The sequence below is a fragment of the Electrona antarctica genome, assembly GCF_951216825.1.
Source record: "Electrona antarctica genome assembly, chromosome: 16".
Classification (NCBI taxonomy): domain Eukaryota; kingdom Metazoa; phylum Chordata; class Actinopteri; order Myctophiformes; family Myctophidae; genus Electrona; species Electrona antarctica.
In genome coordinates this window covers 2,574,173-2,589,172 of record NC_136797.1, presented here as the reverse complement: position 1 = coordinate 2,589,172, position 15,000 = coordinate 2,574,173, and the positions used below count along the sequence as shown (strand labels likewise).

Sequence of the window (15,000 nt, the reverse complement as noted above, 5' to 3'; positions counted from 1 at the left end):
TTTAACTAACGTCCATGTCCTCCCTGCAGGTTCCAGCCCTCAGGACAGTCCCAGGAACTTCTCTCCGAGCACCTCGGCTCATTTCTCCTTCGCACGGAGGTAAGAACCGAAGACCCAGAGCAGCAGCGGCAGTGTTGATTTAGTCTCAGACTCAGTCGTAGTCTTTGTAATAAAATGTACTTTAGTCATGTTCTAGTCATCTCGGAGGTTAGTTTTAGTCATGTTCTAGTCATCTCGGAGGTTAGTTTTAGTCATGTTCTAGTCATCTCGGAGGTTAGTTTTAGTCATGTTCTAGTCATCTCGGAGGTTAGTTTTAGTCATGTTCTAGTCATCTCGGAGGTTAGTTTTAGTCATGTTCTAGTCATCTCAGAGGTTAGTTTTAGTCATGTTCTAGTCATCTCGGAGGTTAGTTTTAGTCATGTTCTAGTCATCTCGGAGGTTAGTTTTAGTCATGTTCTAGTCATCTCAGAGGTTAGTTTTAGTCATGTTCTAGTCATCTCGGAGGTTAGTTTTAGTCATGTTCTAGTCATCTCAGAGGTTAGTTTTAGTCATGTTCTAGTCATCTCGGAGGTTAGTTTTAGTCATGTTCTAGTCATCTCAGAGGTTAGTTTTTGTCATGTTCTAGTCATCTCGGAGGTTAGTTTTAGTCATGTTCTAGTCATCTCGGAGGTTAGTTTTAGTCATGTTCTAGTCATCTCAGAGGTTAGTTTTAGTCATGTTCTAGTCATCTCGGAGGTTAGTTTTAGTCATGTTCCAGTCATCTCAGAGGTTAGTTTTAGTCATGTTCTAGTCATCTCGGAGGTTAGTTTTAGTCATGTTCTAGTCATCTCGGAGGTTCGTTTTAGTCATGTTCTAGTCATCTCAGAGGTTAGTTTTAGTTGACTGAACGTCGTGAGATTTTACTCAACTAAATCTGCAGGCGATTTTGTCGACAAAAAACCATTACGCCGGGCCTTGAGTGATGATGTACAAATGGCTGATTTAGCAGCGCGACACGTTGTGTGAGCTTGTAGATCTGCAACACCCGAGCGCAACTAAACCAAAATGACTGACACTTTTTGTCAATATATTTAGTCCTATTTTTAGTCGTCATAGCTTTAGTTTTTATTTAGTTTTTGTCAGTGAACAAAGGTAGTCGACAAACTTTTCTTTTGGTCAAATTAACCCATTTTGGACGGGAACCCCTTTTGGTGTTGGCATCATGTTATGCTTTAGCTATTGAAAAATAGCAGATCTACAAGCTCATAGCGCGCCACCGAGTGGCGCGCTATGAGCTTGTAGGTCTGACATAGAAACATAGCTTTTTCAGAAAACTGTCAGGATGTAGAAGACATTTTTAGAATCTGATCTCAGGTCAAAATGGGATAATGTTATAGTCGGCGAAATGAAGGAAAAGTGTCCCTGCTGTCAGTGCTGTGTGCCACCGATCAACATGATCTCATACGGTTGTTTCTGTTCTGTTATGATCCACAGTCACTGCTTCAGAGCAGACAGGTAAATCCACCTCAAGGCCTCCATTTTCCCCTCACACGTTTCCGTAACCCTATATTTGGTCTAAAGTGCATCATTAAGATTCATCTAATTCTGACCATCGTGTCCCTCAGTGTTTCAGCTCTGCATCCCATCTAATAATTATAAATGTACGTCTGCTCTGTTGTTCACTTTAATAACTCATTAACCAAATTTAGGCCTGACGTCGAAATTAAAAAAATGTTCGCTCTGAAAGAATATACAGTATATTCAAAGATTTGTGCCGCATTTTTACGAATTTTCAAAAATAGCAGATCTACAAACACTATTGTGATTTTATGGGAAACTCTTAAACTCTTGAGAACATAATGTATTGCAACAGACAAGACAAAATCAAGGTACTTTATTTAGAAATGTTTAAAAAAGCCAACATTTCTAAATAAAGTTCATCTCCTCTTTCTTTCTTTTTTTACTTTTTTGAGTGCTCGGATCACCGTCTTTTCTGTAGCAATACATTATGTTCTCAAAAATGTTCCATAAAATCATAATAATAGTGTTGTATTTGTCATACTGTTCTAGTCTGTGACCTGTTCACCTGGTTGGCAGAGTGTGATCCAGCAGGAACAGCTACTGAAACATCATCATATCATCATGTTTATACATTAACTGTTCATTGTTTAGGAATCAACTCTAATGGGGGAGGGGGGAGGGGGGGGTTCTGCTCCTTTTCATGCTGTTAATCCATGAAGACGTCATGTTTTCTATGGATGATGATCTTTAATCCATGAAGACGTCATGTTTTCTATGGATGATGATCTTTAATCCATGAAGACGTCAGTGTTGTTTTTGGCAGCGAATTTTGATTTTAGTTTTTTAGTCACCCAGAATGTTTTAGTGTTGGTCTAGTTTTAGTCGACTAAATATCATAAGATTTCAGTAGACTAAATCTACAGGTGATTTAGTCGACTAAAATGAGTTTTGGCGGGCCGTGATGCCGTCGTAATGGCTGATTTTACACTTGCTGAAAATAGCCGATCTACAAGCTCACAAGTGAGCTTGTAGATCGGCTATTTTCAGCATGTCACCAAGTGTAAAATGACTTATTCTGGATCTCTTGTCCACTTGTCCCTTGCTAACATTTTAGTCTAGTTTTTTTCTGTTGACGAAATTGTCAATGCATTTAGTCTTAGTTTTAGTTTTCATTTAGTTTCCATTTAGTTTTCGTCAGTGAAAAAAGGGTAGTCGACGAACATTTTTTGTCTTAGTTTTAGTCGACGAAAACAACACTGGAAGACGTTAAGTCTTCTCTGGCTGATGTTTTCTCCATGTTGTAGGTGTTGTAGGACCGATGGCCGCCGCTGGTCTCTGGCCTCGCTGCCCTCGTCTGGCTAACGTTATGTGTTCTCCATGGTGTTGTAGGACCGATGGCCGCCGCTGGTCTCTGGCCTCGCTGCCCTCGTCTGGCTAACGTTATGTGTTCTCCATGGTGTTGTAGGACCGATGGCCGTCGCTGGTCTCTGGCCTCCCTGCCCTCGTCTGGCTAACGTTATGTGTTCTCCATGGTGTTGTAGGACCGATGGCCGACGCTGGTCTCTGGCCTCGCTGCCCTCGTCTGGCTAACGTTATGTGTTCTCCATGGTGTTGTAGGACCGATGGCCGTCGCTGGTCTCTGGCCTCGCTGCCCTCGTCTGGCTAACGTTATGTGTTCTCCATGGTGTTGTAGGACCGATGGCCGCCGCTGGTCTCTGGCCTCGCTGCCCTCGTCTGGCTAACGTTATGTGTTCTCCATGGTGTTGTAGGACCGATGGCCGCCGCTGGTCTCTGGCCTCGCTGCCCTCGTCTGGCTAACGTTATGTGTTCTCCATGGTGTTGTAGGACCGATGGCCGTCGCTGGTCTCTGGCCTCGCTGCCCTCGTCTGGCTAACGTTATGTGTTCTCCATGGTGTTGTAGGACCGATGGCCGTCGCTGGTCTCTGGCCTCGCTGCCCTCGTCTGGCTAACGTTATGTGTTCTCCATGGTGTTGTAGGACCGATGGCCGTCGCTGGTCTCTGGCCTCGCTGCCCTCGTCTGGCTAACGTTATGTGTTCTCCATGGTGTTGTAGGACCGATGGCCGTCGCTGGTCTCTGGCCTCGCTGCCCTCGTCTGGCTAACGTTATGTGTTCTCCATGGTGTTGTAGGACCGATGGCCGACGCTGGTCTCTGGCCTCGCTGCCCTCGTCTGGCTAACGTTATGTGTTCTCCATGGTGTTGTAGGACCGATGGCCGACGCTGGTCTCTGGCCTCGCTGCCCTCGTCTGGCTATGGAACCAACACACCCAGCTCCACCGTGTCTGTAAGTAGTATTAGTAGTATTAGTATTATTATTGGAACCAAATGGACCCGCAATGTGTACACTCTCAGAGTTAAATTAACATTGATTTTACAATATAAATTGGGGGGTCCCAGAGATAGAAATGTCATTAAATGAGGGGTATGTAACTTAATGCATGTCAAACTGGGGGTCCTTGAAAGGAAAATGGTTGAGAGTCAAATCTTATCTTATGGGGGGTCCCTGGCATTATCTTTTCAAATGGGGGGGGGGGGGGGGGGGGGGGGGGTCCACGGGACTAATAATAAGTCAGATTTGGGGGTCCTTGACATGAGGTTTATGGTATTAATCTGGGGGTCCGTGACATGAGGTTTATGGTATTCATTTGGGGGTCCGTGACATGAGGTTTATGGTATTAATTTGGGGGTCCGTGACATGAGGTTTATGGTATTAATTTGGGGGTCCGTGACATGAGGTTTATGGTATTAATTTGGGGGTCCGTGACATGAGGTTTATGGTATTAATTTGGGGGTCCGTGACATGAGGTTTATGGTATTAATTTGGGGGTCCATGACATGAGGTTTATGGTATTAATTTGGGGGTCCCAGACATGAGGTTTATGGTATTAATCTGGGGGTCCGTGACATGAGGTTTATGGTATTAATTTGGGGGTCTGTGACATGAGGTTTATGGTATTAATTTGGGGGTCCGTGACATGAGGTTTATGGTATTAATTCGGGGGTCCGTGACATGAGGTTTATGGTATTAATTTGGGGGTCCCAGACATGAGGTTTATGGTATTAATTTGGGGGTCCGTGACATGAGGTTTATGGTATTAATTTGGGGGTCCGTGACATGAGGTTTATGGTATTAATCTGGGGGTCCGTGACATGAGGTTTATGGTATTAATTTGGGGGTCCGTGACATGAGGTTTATGGTATTAATTTGGGGGTCCGTGACATGAGGTTTATGGTATTAATTTGGGGGTCCCAGACATGAGGTTTATGGTATTAATTTGGGGGTCCGTGACATGAGGTTTATGGTATTCATTTGGGGGTCCGTGACATGAGGTTTATGGTATTAATTTGGGGGTCCGTGACATGAGGTTTATGGTATTAATATGGGGGTCCCAGACATGAGGTTTATGGTATTAATATGGGGGTCTGTGACATGAGGTTTATGGTATTAATTTGGGGGTCCCAGACATGAGGTTTATGGTATTAATTTGGGGGTCCGTGACATGAGGTTTATGGTATTAATTTGGGGGTCCTTTGACATGAGGTTTATGGTATTAATTTGGGGGTCCGTGACATGAGGTTTATGGTATTAATTTGGGGGTCCGTGACATGAGGTTTATTGTATTAATGTGGGGGTCCCAGACATGAGGTTTATGGTATTCATTTGGGGGTCCGTGACATGAGGTTTATGGTATTAATCTGGGGGTCCCAGACATGAGGTTTATGGTATTAATTTGGGGGTCCCTGACATGAGGTTTATGGTATTAATTTGGGGGTCCGTGACATGAGGTTTATGGTATCTGTGTGATTTTGCAGTCGTCCTGTTCGTCACAGGAGAAGCTGCACCAGCTGCCCTACCAGCCCACGCCCGACGAGCTGCACTTCCTGTCCAAGCACTTCTGCACCGAGAGCATCGGGGGGGCGGACGACTGCCGCCGCGCCACCGCCGCCGCCATGAGACCGCGCTCACGCAGTCTGAGGTAAGAGTTACCGCCATGAGGCCGCGCTCACGCAGTCTGAGGTAAGAGTTACCGCCATGAGACCGCGCTCACGCAGTCTGAGGTAAGAGTTACCGCCATGAGGCCGCGCTCACGCAGTCTGAGGTAAGAGTTACCGCCATGAGACCGCGCTCACGCAGTCTGAGGTAAGAGTTACCGCCATGAGGCCGCGCTCACGCAGTCTGAGGTAAGAGTTACCGCCATGAGGCCGCGCTCACGCAGTCTGAGGTAAGAGTTACCGCCATGAGGCCGCGCTCATGCAGTCTGAGGTAAGAGTTATAATACCGCCATGAGGCCGCGCTCACGCAGTCTGAGGTAAGAGTTACCGCCATGAGACCGCGCTCACGCAGTCTGAGGTAAGAGTTATAATACCGCCATGAGGCCGCGCCCACGCAGTCTGAGGTAAGAGTTACCGCCATGAGGCCGCGCTCACGCAGTCTGAGGTAAGAGTTATAATACCGCCATGAGGCCGCGCTCACGCAGTCTGAGGTAAGAGTTATAATACCGCCATGAGGCCGCGCTCACGCAGTCTGAGGTAAGAGTTATAATACCGCCATGAGGCCGCGCTCATGCAGTCTGAGGTAATTAACTAACACACCGCCGCGTCCACTTACTCATGTTGTCTGCAAATCTGTATTTAAATCCGACGTCATTTTGTAGTCCTACGTTACGTCCGGGTCCAAGTGGCACCAGCTCCCGTCCGCTTCTCATTTTGTAGTGCTACGTTACGTCCGGGTCCAAGTGGCACCAGCTCCCGTCCTACGTTACGTCCGGGTCCAAGTGGCACCAGCTCCCGTCCTACGTTACGTCCGGGTCCAAGTGGCACCAGCTCCCGTCCTACGTTACGTCCGGGTCCAAGTGGCACCAGCTCCCGTCCTACGTTACGTCCGGGTCCAAGTGGCACCAGCTCCCGTCCTACGTTACGTCCGGGTCCAAGTGGCACCAGCTCCCGTCCTACGTTACGTCCGGGTCCAAGTGGCACCAGCTCCCGTCCTACGTTACGTCCGGGTCCAAGTGGCACCAGCTCCCGTCCTACGTTACGTCCGGGTCCAAGTGGCACCAGCTCCCGTCCTACGTTACGTCCGGGTCCAAGTGGCACCAGCTCCCGTCCTACGTTACGTCCGGGTCCAAGTGGCACCAGCTCCCGTCCTACGTTACGTCCGGGTCCAAGTGGCACCAGCTCCCGTCCTACGTTACGTCCGGGTCCAAGTGGCACCAGCTCCCGTCCTACGTTACGTCCGGGTCCAAGTGGCACCAGCTCCCGTCCTACGTTACGTCCGGGTCCAAGTGGCACCAGCTCCCGTCCTACGTTACGTCCGGGTCCAAGTGGCACCAGCTCCCGTCCTACGTTACGTCCGGGTCCAAGTGGCACCAGCTCCCGTCCGCATCTCATTTTGTAGTGCTACGTTACGTCCGGGTCCAAGTGGCACCAGCTCCCGTCCGCATCTCATTTTGTAGTGCTACGTTACGTCCGGGTCCAAGTGGCACCAGCTCCCGTCCTACGTTCCGTCCGGGTCCAAGTGGCACCAGCTCCCGTCCTACGTTACGTCCGGGTCCAAGTGGCACCAGCTCCCGTCCTACGTTACGTCCGGGTCCAAGTGGCACCAGCTCCCGTCCTACGTTACGTCCGGGTCCAAGTGGCACCAGCTCCCGTCCTACGTTACGTCCGGGTCCAAGTGGCACCAGCTCCCGTCCTACGTTACGTCCGGGTCCAAGTGGCACCAGCTCCCGTCCTACGTTACGTCCGGGTCCAAGTGGCACCAGCTCCCGTCCTACGTTACGTCCGGGTCCAAGTGGCACCAGCTCCCGTCCTACGTTACGTCCGGGTCCAAGTGGCACCAGCTCCCGTCCTACGTTACGTCCGGGTCCAAGTGGCACCAGCTCCCGTCCTACGTTACGTCCGGGTCCAAGTGGCACCAGCTCCCGTCCTACGTTACGTCCGGGTCCAAGTGGCACCAGCTCCCGTCCTACGTTACGTCCGGGTCCAAGTGGCACCAGCTCCCGTCCTACGTTACGTCCGGGTCCAAGTGGCACCAGCTCCCGTCCTACGTTACGTCCGGGTCCAAGTGGCACCAGCTCCCGTCCTACGTTACGTCCGGGTCCAAGTGGCACCAGCTCCCGTCCTACGTTACGTCCGGGTCCAAGTGGCACCAGCTCCCGTCCTACGTTACGTCCGGGTCCAAGTGGCACCAGCTCCCGTCCTACGTTACGTCCGGGTCCAAGTGGCACCAGCTCCCGTCCTACGTTACGTCCGGGTCCAAGTGGCACCAGCTCCCGTCCGCATCTCATTTTGTAGTGCTACGTTACGTCCGGGTCCAAGTGGCACCAGCTCCCGTCCTACGTTACGTCCGGGTCCAAGTGGCACCAGCTCCCGTCCTACGTTACGTCCGGGTCCAAGTGGCACCAGCTCCCGTCCTACGTTACGTCCGGGTCCAAGTGGCACCAGCTCCTGTCCTACGTTACGTCCGGGTCCAAGTGGCACCAGCTCCCGTCCTACGTTACGTCCGGGTCCAAGTGGCACCAGCTCCCGTCCTACGTTACGTCCGGGTCCAAGTGGCACCAGCTCCCGTCCTACGTTACGTCCGGGTCCAAGTGGCACCAGCTCCCGTCCTGCGTTACGTCCGGGTCCAAGTGGCACCAGCTCCCGTCCTACGTTACGTCCGGGTCCAAGTGGCACCAGCTCCCGTCCTGCGTTACGTCCGGGTCCAAGTGGCACCAGCTCCCGTCCTACGTTACGTCCGGGTCCAAGTGGCACCAGCTCCCGTCCTACGTTACGTCCGGGTCCAAGTGGCACCAGCTCCCGTCCTGCGTTACGTCCGGGTCCAAGTGGCACCAGCTCCCGTCCTACGTTACGTCCGGGTCCAAGTGGCACCAGCTCCCGTCCGCATCTCATTTTGTAGTGCTACGTTACGTCCGGGTCCAAGTGGCACCAGCTCCCGTCCTACGTTACGTCCGGGTCCAAGTGGCACCAGCTCCCGTCCTACGTTACGTCCGGGTCCAAGTGGCACCAGCTCCCGTCCGCATCTCATTTTGTAGTGCTACGTTACGTCCGGGTCCAAGTGGCACCAGCTCCCGTCCTACGTTACGTCCGGGTCCAAGTGGCACCAGCTCCCGTCCGCATCTCATTTTGTAGTCCTACGTTACGTCCGGGTCCAAGTGGCACCAGCTCCCGTCCTACGTTACGTCCGGGTCCAAGTGGCACCAGCTCCCGTCCTACGTTACGTCCGGGTCCAAGTGGCACCAGCTCCTGTCCTACGTTACGTCCGGGTCCAAGTGGCACCAGCTCCCGTCCTACGTTACGTCCGGGTCCAAGTGGCACCAGCTCCCGTCCTACGTTACGTCCGGGTCCAAGTGGCACCAGCTCCCGTCCTACGTTACGTCCGGGTCCAAGTGGCACCAGCTCCCGTCCTGCGTTACGTCCGGGTCCAAGTGGCACCAGCTCCCGTCCTACGTTACGTCCGGGTCCAAGTGGCACCAGCTCCCGTCCTGCGTTACGTCCGGGTCCAAGTGGCACCAGCTCCCGTCCTACGTTACGTCCGGGTCCAAGTGGCACCAGCTCCCGTCCTACGTTACGTCCGGGTCCAAGTGGCACCAGCTCCCGTCCTGCGTTACGTCCGGGTCCAAGTGGCACCAGCTCCCGTCCTACGTTACGTCCGGGTCCAAGTGGCACCAGCTCCTGTCCTACGTTACGTCCGGGTCCAAGTGGCACCAGCTCCCGTCCTACGTTACGTCCGGGTCCAAGTGGCACCAGCTCCCGTCCTACGTTACGTCCGGGTCCAAGTGGCACCAGCTCCCGTCCTACGTTACGTCCGGGTCCAAGTGGCACCAGCTCCCGTCCTGCGTTACGTCCGGGTCCAAGTGGCACCAGCTCCCGTCCTACGTTACGTCCGGGTCCAAGTGGCACCAGCTCCCGTCCTGCGTTACGTCCGGGTCCAAGTGGCACCAGCTCCCGTCCTACGTTACGTCCGGGTCCAAGTGGCACCAGCTCCCGTCCTACGTTACGTCCGGGTCCAAGTGGCACCAGCTCCCGTCCTGCGTTACGTCCGGGTCCAAGTGGCACCAGCTCCCGTCCTACGTTACGTCCGGGTCCAAGTGGCACCAGCTCCCGTCCGCATCTCATTTTGTAGTGCTACGTTACGTCCGGGTCCAAGTGGCACCAGCTCCCGTCCTACGTTACGTCCGGGTCCAAGTGGCACCAGCTCCCGTCCTACGTTACGTCCGGGTCCAAGTGGCACCAGCTCCCGTCCGCATCTCATTTTGTAGTGCTACGTTACGTCCGGGTCCAAGTGGCACCAGCTCCCGTCCTACGTTACGTCCGGGTCCAAGTGGCACCAGCTCCCGTCCGCATCTCATTTTGTAGTCCTACGTTACGTCCGGGTCCAAGTGGCACCAGCTCCCGTCCTACGTTACGTCCGGGTCCAAGTGGCACCAGCTCCCGTCCTACGTTACGTCCGGGTCCAAGTGGCACCAGCTCCTGTCCTACGTTACGTCCGGGTCCAAGTGGCACCAGCTCCCGTCCTACGTTACGTCCGGGTCCAAGTGGCACCAGCTCCCGTCCTACGTTACGTCCGGGTCCAAGTGGCACCAGCTCCCGTCCTACGTTACGTCCGGGTCCAAGTGGCACCAGCTCCCGTCCTGCGTTACGTCCGGGTCCAAGTGGCACCAGCTCCCGTCCTACGTTACGTCCGGGTCCAAGTGGCACCAGCTCCCGTCCTGCGTTACGTCCGGGTCCAAGTGGCACCAGCTCCCGTCCTACGTTACGTCCGGGTCCAAGTGGCACCAGCTCCCGTCCTACGTTACGTCCGGGTCCAAGTGGCACCAGCTCCCGTCCTGCGTTACGTCCGGGTCCAAGTGGCACCAGCTCCCGTCCTACGTTACGTCCGGGTCCAAGTGGCACCAGCTCCCGTCCTACGTTACGTCCGGGTCCAAGTGGCACCAGCTCCTGTCCTACGTTACGTCCGGGTCCAAGTGGCACCAGCTCCCGTCCTACGTTACGTCCGGGTCCAAGTGGCACCAGCTCCCGTCCTACGTTACGTCCGGGTCCAAGTGGCACCAGCTCCCGTCTCCTTCTCATTGTAAATAGAATATCTAAACGCGTGAATCTTTTTACAATGACCTTATTTTTCAGAAAGGAAGCCATTGAGGGTTAAAATGGGTCTTAATGCTTCCAACTCGAGTAGAATTATTAATGTTCTTAAAGAATATTATTGTCTCCACCAGGCCGAAGGCATGGGGAGAGAGTATGTTTTGCACTCCGTCCATGTGTGTGTGTGTGTGTCCGTCCTTCCGTCCGTCTGTGTACAGCTAATCTCCGGCACCGTTAACCCCTAACTTTGCACACACACTCCCTGGATGCCAACGATGAACCTCTGCCCCACATTTTCCAGAACGGCCTGTTATAGCGCCACCATGAGGCAGCTTTTCACATTTTTTACCTAAAACTGCACCGATCTACGTGAAACGTTGCATGCACACTCCCTAGAGGCCAAGGACAAACCTTTGACCTGCATTTTCCGCATCTGCCTTTTATAGCGCCACCAGGAGGCCGATTTTTGTAAAAAACATTTTTTGATATTACTCGTCCAGATTCTGTCCAAAAATCTCACAAATCGTTACACAGTATCTCTATGGCCATGTGCTCAAGTCGGATCTGTCCGATATTTCACATTCCATCCTAATTGGCTATAATTGGCTTTCACAGTTTGCAAGATTGCCCCGTTTTGAACAAAAGCCTCAAATCATGAACGCAGCATGCAATTTACGTGAAATCTTTCACACATTTTCTTACTAGGCTGAGGAATATATCCCACCCTTTTCACATTGGCCTGTTATAGCGCCACCAACAGGTTGATTTTTGCAAAACACATTTTTGGAACAAAATGCCTCAAATCATCCAATTGCCATCAAAGGCGTATGAAGAAATGGCACCCTTTTCACATTGGCCTATTATAGCGCCACCAGGAGGCCACAACCTGACCTGCCCTGGTGGAGACCTGTGCCCCGAGGGGCACTTTTTCTAGTTATCATTATTATTGAAGGTGGTAACAGTCCATTTGCTCAGTACAATATTTCGGGGGCATATTTAGAATGTGTGCAGGGGTTGAGTATGTTGAATCTAGTTTGCATTAATGAGGATTTAGTTACACAATGAAATAAAATGGCGATAGTATCCAGTGTGGGGCAGACGGCCTGTCAGCCAGATTTGGGAGACCAGCAGCTTTGTTGTTGCGAGTAAAGCTGTAAAATGAGACTTTCGTGGTTGTTTTCGTCTCAGATTTAGTCCGACGGAGCGTCACAGTATAACTCTATGGGGACACAAAAGCGACACAAAAGTAGGACCCGGAAGTATCTCTGGAGGGGGCGCTCACGTCACGGCTGAAATACTGAATGGAGGTTTTCTTCTCAAAGGAGAATTCCATGCTAAAAGGCTTTCTTACCTTTCTTTGTAGTTGTTACGTCCCCACCAAAGAGGTCCAGGTGTTATTTTGTGCAAAAGCTCCTTATTGGCTATTTCCCCTACCATAAGCCCTAAATGAATTGCATTGAATTGAATGGTAATTGAATGGGATATGGGGTGTTGTGCTAATTCGCTTATTTCCATCGCTAACTTTTTTGTATATATCCTCTCTTCATAATGTAAATAATATCCCAAGCGGCACACTTTACTACTTATTTCGATGGAAATAAGCGAATTAGCACAACACCCCATAGCCCCATTCAATTCCCATTCAATGCAATTCATTGAGGGCTTATGGTAGGGGAAATAGCCAATAAGTTTTTGCACAAACAACACCTGGACCTCTTTGGTGGGGACGTAACAACTACAAAGAAAGGTAAGCATCGAATTCTCCTTTAACTGTCTTCTTCCCAGGATTCTTTGCTGTTCCCAGAATTAAATCAAATTTACAGCAATTCCTCTCTACCAGAATGCATTGCCGTTTACAGTAAAATACTTTATAATACTAATACAGTATAATGCTGTTCAGATTCTCCCAGAATGCATTGCCGTTTACAGTAAAATACTTTATAATACTAATACAGTATAATGCTGTTCAGATTCTCCCAGAATGCATTGCAGTTTACAGTAAAATACTTTATAATACTAATACAGTATAATGCTGTTCAGATTCTCCCAGAATGCATTGCAGTTTACAGTAAAATACTTTATACTACTAATACAGTATAATGCTGTTCAGATTCTCCCAGAATGCATTGCAGTTTACAGTAAAATACTTTATACTACTAATGCAGTATAATGCTGTTCAGATTCTCCCAGAATGCATTGCAGTTTACTGTAAAATACTTTATACTACTAATGCAGTATAATGCTGTTCAGATTCTCCCAGAATGCATTGCAGTTTACAGTAAAATACTTTATACTACTAATGCAGTATAATGCTGTTCAGATTCTCCCAGAATGCATTGCAGTTTACAGTAAAATACTTTATACTACTAATACAGTATAATGCTGTTCAGATTCTCCCAGAATGCATTGCAGTTTACAGTAAAATACTTTATACTACTAATACAGTATAATGCTGTTCAGATTCTCCCAGAATGCATTGCAGTTTACAGTATAATGCTGTTCAGACTTTGCTTTACGTATCTAGTCGTGTGTTGTTATTGACGTGTGTTAATTTCTTCAGCCCGGGGAGATCTCCGTCGTGTTACGACCACGAGATCATCATGATGAACCACGTCTACAAGGAGAGGTTTCCTAAGGTGAACGCAGACATATTTACCTGATAATTATTGTTATTGTTTTGTTTTCATCATTTCCAATTTCACTTTCTGTATCCTAGATATTCTGTATCCTGTACCGTGGCCTCGACGGCCTTCAGGTCCAAAGGCTCAACTTTTGTCATTTAGTCATTTTGATTACATTTCATGTAGACATACAGTAGCACTCTATAGTGTATACTATATACTCTATAGTGTATACTTATAGTTTAATTGTGCAGACATTCTACTGTTCGCGTCCTTATGATTCTTGATGACTCTGTTTATGTATGTGATGTATCACCATGTGTTGTTCTTGCTTACTGTAAATCGCTCTGGATTAAGAGACTAAGATGTTAGTGGAGAAGAGATAAGTTCATGTTTGGTTGCGATCGGCTGTTAGAATAGCAGATCTACAAGCTCACAACGTGTCGCACTGCGACCCGTTGTGAGCTTGTAGATCGGCTATTTTCAGCACGCAAACCAAGTGTAAAATCAGCCATTACGACGCCATCAAGGTCCGTCAAAATACTGTCAGTCGACCAAATGAACCGTACATTTTAATCCACCAAAATCTTACGCAATCTAGACGTAACACCGACACGTATCGGATGACAAAAACTAAAATGTAATTCCACTCAAAAAGACTAAACTAATTCAAAACTGTCTGTCGACATCGCCACTTACCCCCCGCACGCACGCAGGCCACGGCTCAGATGGAGGAGCGGATCCGGGACGTGATCAGGACCAACTCCCCGGAGAGCGTGCTGCCGCTGGCCGACGGCGTGCTGGGCTTCGCCCACCACCAGATCATAGAGCTGGCGCGAGACTGCCTGGAGAAGAGCCAGCAGGCCCTCGTAACCTCCAGCTACTTCTGTGAGCTCACCGACAAGCTGGAGAGGCTCTACCAAGAGGTAGGAGACTTAGCTGGAGAGGCTCTACCAAGAGGTAGGAGACTTAGCTGGAGAGGCTCTACCAAGAGGTAGGAGACTTAGCTGGAGAGGCTCTACCAAGAGGTAGGAGACTTAGCTGGAGAGGCTCTACCAAGAGGTAGGAGATTTAGAGACTTAGGGCCGATTCATACTCGTCAGAAAGTTTCAGTAGCACCGAAGAGCCGACTTTAGGACGGTACCTGCCCCCCCCGAACCTCAAATCACATTGTAGGCTCTACAGAGCCGAACCCACTTTTATTCAGCTCTAAAATAGGAGTATGAATCGGCCCTTAGCTGGAGAGACTCTATAGAGGTAGGGAGACTTATACACAGGTTTAAAGGAGCATTCAGTGATTTGGGTGATTTGGAAAAAACCCTGGTCCACCCCGGTAACAAGATGTGCTCATGCACACGCTCTACAGTGAGGGAAGTACAACAGACCAACAGCACATGCACCAAGGCCCGCCCCACTCGATCATGATTGGAGGAAGGCCCCTCTCATCCTGATTGGATGAAGGCTTTGCCACCCAAACCGAAACTAGGGTTTTTTGACCCCAGGGGCTCACTGGGGACAGGGAGGAACTCCTTATATGGTCAGCACACTTTATAGTAGGGAGGATTATCCAAAAAATAAGAAAAAATAAGTGATATTTGAATTAAGTGAAATCACTGAATATACCTTTAATGTTTGTCTTTAGTTCAATGTTTGTTTTGTAAACGCCATTGACAATGAAGGGAAAATTGACATCATAATGTGCCTCATTATGTCATATAGCAGATCTACAAGCTCGTAGCACTCGGTGCTGCGCTATGAGCAGCACCCGGTGCTGCGCT

General features: G+C 50.0%; 1 protein-coding gene across 1 annotated transcript in view; it reads left to right on the top strand.

Moving 5' to 3' along the window:
* mast4 (microtubule associated serine/threonine kinase family member 4) overlaps positions 1-15,000 on the top strand; it is a 218,508-nt gene that overhangs the window by 150,942 nt on the left and 52,566 nt on the right. Inside the window, exons 8-12 of the mRNA XM_079525304.1 lie at positions 30-99; positions 3,726-3,804; positions 5,334-5,497; positions 13,162-13,237; positions 13,939-14,148. Of these exons, the coding sequence (XP_079381430.1) occupies positions 30-99; positions 3,726-3,804; positions 5,334-5,497; positions 13,162-13,237; positions 13,939-14,148 (599 nt within the window). The remainder of the gene's footprint in view (positions 1-29; positions 100-3,725; positions 3,805-5,333; positions 5,498-13,161; positions 13,238-13,938; positions 14,149-15,000) is intronic.